We start from the raw sequence: 7,340 nt of genomic DNA, 5'->3' as shown, positions 1-7,340 counted from the left end.
GATACTACATAAGAGATTGGAATTGGAGACTATATACTGCTAGATACTACATAAGAGATTGGAATTGGAGACTATATACTGCTAGATACTACATAGTAGGCTCCACAGTGTCCATTGTCTTATTTCTGTAAAGAAATAGTTCAAGGCCAGTGTGTTATAATGTTAACATTTGATTAAACTGTGTTGGGGTGGGGAGGGCATGGGGACGGCTTAGGCAGTAAAGCACTTGCCCCACAAATGCCAAGTCTTGAGTTTGGTGCCCATTTACCCCATAAAAGTCAGATCAGACGTGCATGCTTATGCCCTCAGTGCTGGGCAGGCGGGCACGAAAGCCAGGTCAGAAGCTCTGCGTCAGTAGGAGACCCTAACTCAGGACCTAAGGTACGGAAGAACTGAAACAGCTGCATGTGTAGGTGCACCCAAACACAGGACACAACACAAACATGCACACAGATAGACACACACATATTTTTAACTGAGCCGTGGCTATTTTTATTATTGGCTATATTCATTTGTATGTTTGTAATGGCTAACGAAGAACAATGTTTAAGAATTTTGAACAGTGAGGTTATGTTCTTCCCTTCTCCCTGCCGCCTAGCCCCAGATAGTAAGCTGTACATGGTCTTCAATGCTTTTGAGGAGGATGCGGCCAGCTGGGTCTATCAGGAAGGAGTCCTGTCCATGAAAGTGACTCGGAAGGGAGCTGTCATCAGCGCGCTGGATGCCAACTGGCTAGAACTAACTACATTTTACTATAAGCAAGGCTTCTCTTTAATCGACTCTTTTGTGTGCTGGGAGACACCTAAAGGTGAGTTTTACATTAGTAATATATTTATATGTAAATAATCTGGATTTTGGATCAACACTGCTGAAAATATTTTTCCTTTCAAGTTCTATCACTGTAAGAATGGGTATAATTCTTTTAAAAAATATATATTCTCATCATTGCACAACTTTAATTGAAAAGCTTTGTCCAGTGAGATGGCTCGGCAGGTGAAGGAGCCTCAAGCCTCAAGCTCCAGGCCCCACGATAGAAGAAAAAACCCAGTGCCCCAAGTAGAGCTTGGATCTCAAAATGGATACAGAGGTACACACACGACATGCCTGTGTCCCCATGTTCATGCAGCAGACACGCAGAGACAAAATGTGTTTGGTTTGGTTTTCTGAGACAACCTCCTGATTCTGCCTATGGAGTGCTGGGATTAAAGATGTGCACCACCACCCCAGGCTTGTTTTTACTAATGTTTCTTTTGTTTTCTGTTTTTTTTTTAAAAGAATTATTTATTTATTATATGCAAGTACACTGTAGCTGTCTTCAGATGCACCAGAAGAGGGCATCAGATTTCATTACGGGTGGTTGTGAGCCACCATGTGGTTGCTGAGAATTAAACTCAGGATCTTTGGAAGAGCAGTCAGTGTTCTTAACTGCTGAGCCATCTCTCCAGCCCCCTTACTAATGTTTTTAAAGACAGGATCTCACTATTATCCCTGGCTAGCCACCACCATCCAGCAATAGTAAAGCTTTTCTTAAAAATTTAAAAAAAAAAAAAAATTAGCCAGGCAGTGGGAGGCAGAAGCAGGAGGATCTCTGTGAGTTTGAGGCCAGCCTGGTCTACAGAGTGAGTTCCAGGAGGCCAGGGCTACACAGAGAAGCATTGTCACAGGAGAGGGGGCAGGGAGAGAACTTTCCTATCCTTAAGAGCAACCCTGAGCAGGTTTAGAATTGTAATGTTGTAATGTCATGTTTGCTATTTCATAGGAACCATTAAGAATCGGCATGCAATGGAGGGATTGGCCAGTAGAAATTCCCAGGTACAGTGTACTACAACAGCCCAGTCGGGAAGCTGGGGCAGCATGCACATTTGATGCATTAGCCCAACAGTTAGTGAATTTCTAGCTCTCTATAATTTGTGTAGAGAATAATTCAGAGATACAGACCCATTCTTTTGTTTGTCTTTCCCTGTAGTTACAGTGTAGTACAAACCAGTCTTATGTATCCCAAAAACAAAGAGTTCCCCCAAAATGACTTTAACAAAGATTAATGTTCAAAGAAATGAAAAACGAATAGTGGGCAGCCTGGGGAGAATGCACCCCAGGCCAGGATGGCTCCGACCTTAAACTCAGCGAGACTGGAGCAAAGGGCGAAGGAGAAGGGCCCAATGTCATGAGACCACTCTGTCCTCAAACCAGCCTTCTGATGCCTTCCCTGGTGGCAACAGATGACGGGATGGAACTTGGTGTGTCCAGGAGTCATGTTTTAGAAGATCCTTTTAACTAAAGCCAATGTTAAAAGCCACGCCCAAGGAGAGCCACAGCACAGTGCCCTGTAGAGATGCCGGGCACACGGCAGGTGCTCAATAAATACTCCTCGGTGTTTCCTGGTTACTGGAGATTTGCGTGGGCAGACAGAGGCAGTTTCCTAGTGGGGGCGGGGGGAAGGAGCATGAAACTCACTTTCTGCGGCTTCGGGACATTAGTGAGAACATTGGTGTAGCACCGAGGCTACAGGGCAGCTTATTTTCTGGCGACCCGTCCTTCTTGGCATGCATTATGTGTCACACTTCAGTGCGGATCATCTTTTTGGAGACTGGTTTTGATCCCCCACACTGTTTCTCTCCCTCTCTTCTTCTCCATCTTCTCTTTGCAGTGGCTAAGTTGGAGACATTCCAACTTTCGGTTAGTGACAAACTGCCTAAGGAAAAGCAAAAAATATTCTTTTCAGTCTCTCTCAGGCATTCCTGCCTTGGGCCTGGCCTGATAAAAATAAAATTAGCGACAGCAGCTGCTTAGCCAGAAACCGTCTGGGGCTTTAGATCTTAGAGCCCCAGGGCGGCGCTCCCACTTTGTGCAGCTGGAATGTCTTTTCAGACATTCTTCCACGCCATCTTTGCCAAGCCTCTACTCACCCCTCTCAGCCTGCAGTCTGGACACTGGTGTGTGTGTCACTAGGACTTTCTGAGGACACTGCAGAGGGAAGACTGATCAGTGTCCGAGTCTCTGTGAGAAGCCAGTGTGAAGAAGGAGGTCGGAATTGGACTCTGTTTTGAATGTTTGATGCCTGCCATCCCGAGTACACCGGGAAACAATGCATATTTGCTACATCTTGCTTCTGCCATCCTCACAAATATTGTCAGAAATCAGACGACTATGTAGAAACAGAAGTACAAAACTCAACACTGCCCAGAAGCTTAAAATACATTGGCTCACAAATCACACGGGAGAAAATGCTTTACAAACAGTGGTGGAGGGGAAGGGATACACTGAAAAGTCACCTACCTCACTGAGCATGTCAGAGCTGACACTACCACTGTCAGATCCGCCCCTGCAGTGGCCTTCCACACACTCTGAGCCTTCTCTGCTGTGAATACTCCCCCCGACACAAGCGAGGAGACTCACGCTCAGATATAGTGTGCCTCTTCTTTATATGCCACTTCCTAGGGCTCCCCTTTGATTGTGTGTGCGTTCTCTTCCTCTCAAGATACTTAAAGAAGTACAGACGGTTGATAAAGTCAAAAGGTATCTATCTGTTTATGCTCAAAATCATGTATATGCTTAGGTGTGTAACCATGTTTGCAATATCATGTTTCAAGCAGGCTGTGAATGTAACAAAATACACACAGACACATTCAAAAGTAAGAAAAATATTCAGAGTATACCCAACAGAATACTGTGACAAGAGAACCAGGGAAGAGGCTACAGGAAAGATAATCGGACACTATCAAGATAGCTCAAGGGTCAAGGTGCTCGCCTCCACCTGACCACCTGAGTTCATTATCCGGGGCCCACATGACAGAGGAGAATACTGACTCTTACAAATTACCCCCGAATCTGCACATTTGGGACATGCACACACCCACACACATATATGCACACACACATACAGACATACATACAGGAAGCTAATAACCCAAGTGCAGCTAAGAGGCTATAGGGGTCTATAGGGAGCAGGCATGTAAGAGCCAGGATAGACTGTTCAAGGCAAAGAGCACGGAGTAAGTGAGAAGAACCTGGGAGGTCTGTGTGACTGGAGCAGGGTGTGAAAGGAAAGATGGCTCTAGACAAGGTGAGAGGTGGGCAGGGTCCTGTTCATCAGGAAAGCTGTAGCAAGAGCTGGCATGTGTGTTTTCCTTGCTCTGTGCTGATGTTATTCTACACCTTGCACGGAATAACTCGTTATTACCTACACAAGCAATCCTGTGAAAACTGATGCATACAGCCACTAAATAGTGTGCCCATATGTGCACAGCTGGGGAGCAGCATGGCTAGCAAGGCGCTGTTACAAACAATAATTAATAAACCACTTTTCCTTTTCCAGTTCCGCCCCCAGAATGACAACTCTGAGACAAAATATTTGCTATTAAATGCCTAGGCCATAAGCTCTGGCTCATTCCCTGACTAGCTGGTAACTTATTTAACCCATGTCAACTATTCTGTGTCTGTCACTTGGTTAGTTAACCTCTCCTTCAGCCCTGGCCCTCTCGTCTCCTCAATGGCTCCCTCAGCATCGCTCTGAGTTCTCCTTAGCCAGCTCCTCTCTCATCTCCCTCAGCTCTCCCCAGTCTCTCTTTTATCTCTTCTTGTTTCCCAGAATCCTCTCTCTTCCTGCCAGTGTCCCACCTTCTATTTCCTGCCTCAGCTCATTGGCCAATGGCTTGTTTATTGATAGGTGATCATTATAAGAGATTCTCTCTACAAGGTTCATTTCTCATTAATTAACATTCAATTAATTCACTAGTTAATTCTGTGGAAGTGTGTAGTGTGTGCTCACCACTGTACACATGTGGCGGTCAAAGGACTGCGCACGCAATGCAGATCAGTTCTCTCCTTCCACAATGTGAGTTTTAGGGATTAATCAGATCCCAGGCTTGTCTGCAAGTCTCCTTAAGCAGAGTATGGGACCTTAACCATCATGCAGAATAGTTATTTCAGTTCATTAGTTGAAGATTTTAAAAAGGAGTCATTGTCTGATTTGCATTTTTAAAGGACCTCTCTAGCCCCATTTTGGGACATGGACCATAAATGGCAAGAGTAGAGAGGCTGATGTTTAGTTACTTTTCTGTTTCGATGACAAAACACCATGACCAAGGCAACTCAAAAAAACAAAACAAAACAAAACAAAACTATTTTTACGGGGGCTGGTGAGATGGCTCAGTGGGTAAGAGCACCTGACTGCTCTTCCAAAGGTCCTGAGTTCAAATCCCAGCAACCACATGGTGGCTCATAACCATCTGTAACAAGATCTGACGCCCTCTTCTGTAATGTCTGAAGATAGCTACTGAGTAATTACATATAATAAATAAATAAAGCTTTAAAAAAAAAAAAAAAAAAAACCTATTTTTACCAGGTGGTGGTGGCAGGTGGCAGTAGCGCACATGGCAGTAGTGCGCACACCTTAATCCCAGCACTCAGGAAGCAGGGGCAAGAAGATCTCTGTGAGCTTGAGGCCAGCCTGATCTACAAAGCTAGTTCCAGGACAGCCAGGGCTTCACAAAGAAATCCTGTATGGGAAAACAAAACAAACAAACAAAAAACAGAACATTGACATTAAAGAAACCTATGCTTGCTAAGACTTCCCTACACAGAAGTAGGGAACAAATGCATTTGGCTAGTATTGGTATCCAGGAAGAGGGATGGGTGGGGAGGGAGGAAGGGAATGGAGAGGGGCAAGGGGTGGGGGAAAGGGAGAGAGAGAACAAACAGTGTGTCACGCCAGCGCTTCTGAACACGTGTAGCACCATGAATTTTGACACACATGAAACCTGGCCGTCCTGTCTCCATCCACGCCCACTCCCATCCCACCCCCCATAGTGAGCATGGGCTCATTGGTTGGGAAGCTCTGGGTTTTGCCATGTTAAGGGTCAACTCTGCAAGCCCAGCAGTGCGGGGGGGGGGGGGGGAACTGTCTGCAGTGACTCCTCCCCATTATCTGGAGGTAATTACCCATTTATCACAGCCCCACAGCCTTCCCTGCAGCTCGTCCTTGCTGCCACTCCCAGAGCTGTGGCCTTAGTGTGAGCACAGAGAGAGCCACCTGGAGTCTTATTCTATAGCCCAGATAAGCCTTGAACTCAGCAAAGTCCTTCCTCCTTAGCCACACAGGCATTAGCTACCCCCCACAGCCAGCTTATTTGTAGTCTTTTGTATCTGGCTTCCTTTGTACAACGTAGTTTCTTTGAATTTCACTAACAATGTTACATTACAATGAGCCCCGCTTTTACCTCTGTGTTGTTTGGGTTGTACTTGCTTTCTTTTAAACCACAGGATTTAGGAATGGGTAGGTGGTGTGGTTCCCTGAGTTAAGGTGTTTGCAGCCATGCCTGACGGCTGGGATCCACACAGGGCTTTTAGAAGAGAACAGGCTTCCCGGAGTTGTCTTATAACCTCCGCAAGCACCTCGGCTTGAACACACACACTGGTAGGTACATAGATGGGTAGATAGGTAGATGGATAGATAAATAGATACATGTATTTTTTTTAATGTAAAGCTTATATTTATGCTGGGTAACTCATGCTTTTTTTTTCTTTTTTCTTTTTTCTTTTGGTTTTTTCGAGACAGGCTTTCTCTGTATAGCCCTGGCTGTCCTGGAACTCACTTTGTAGACAAGGCTGGCCTCGAACTCAGAAATCCGCCTGCCTCTGCCTCCCGAGTGCCTGCGCCACCACCGCCAGGCTAGAGCGTGCCTTTTATTGCCTTTTATCCCAGAGACAGATCTCTAATTCTGAGTCCAGCATAGTTTAGGAAGTTCCAGGTTACTTTGTCTCCAAAAGAAAAAAAAAGTTACAAGTATTTATCTTCCAACATTGAAGTCAGGAAAAGTGGTTTTCACGCTGTAAAGTTCCAAAGGAAACAGAGGGGCAGGCTGGTAACTATGTAATTACTGCAATGTAAAATTATTTTAAAGTCCACATCCCCATTCTAAAAAAAACTCTTGAAATAAGTAACTCTATTCCTCAGTTCTAATTTACTAGTAACTGTGGCGCTCTAGTGGAGACCAGTCAAAGATAATGGGACAGATAATGCAAATAGAAAGAAACCAGCTCCAACTAGGAAGTTATACTTTACTGTGTTTCTACGAACTATTTTTATTTTTTATTTTATGTATGTGAGTACACTGTGGCTGCACAGATGGTTGTGAGCCTTCATGTGATTGTTGGGAATTGAATTTTTAGGACCTCTGCTCACTCTGGTCGGCCCCACTAGCTCAGTCCCTGCTCTCTCCGGCCCAGAGATTTATTTATTATTATACATAAGTACACTGCAGCTGACTTCAGATGCACCAGAAGAGTTCGTCAGATCTCATTACAGGTGGTTGTGAGCCACCATGTGGTTGCTGGGATTT

At 45.0% G+C, this 7,340-nt stretch overlaps 1 protein-coding gene across 2 annotated transcripts in view; it reads left to right on the top strand.

Moving 5' to 3' along the window:
* Rftn2 (raftlin family member 2) overlaps positions 1-7,340 on the top strand; it is a 55,819-nt gene that overhangs the window by 22,616 nt on the left and 25,863 nt on the right. For both annotated transcript variants that reach the window (XM_021198496.2, XM_029539407.1), the window contains one exon: positions 599-808. In XM_021198496.2, coding sequence (XP_021054155.1) covers positions 599-808 — 210 coding nt within the window. The remainder of the gene's footprint in view (positions 1-598; positions 809-7,340) is intronic.

Source organism: Mus pahari, chromosome 5 (genome assembly GCF_900095145.1).
Source record: "Mus pahari chromosome 5, PAHARI_EIJ_v1.1, whole genome shotgun sequence".
Taxonomy (NCBI): Eukaryota; Metazoa; Chordata; class Mammalia; order Rodentia; family Muridae; genus Mus; species Mus pahari.
Note: the sequence above shows the minus strand (reverse complement) of the source record. Positions and strands in the feature narration are given on the sequence as shown.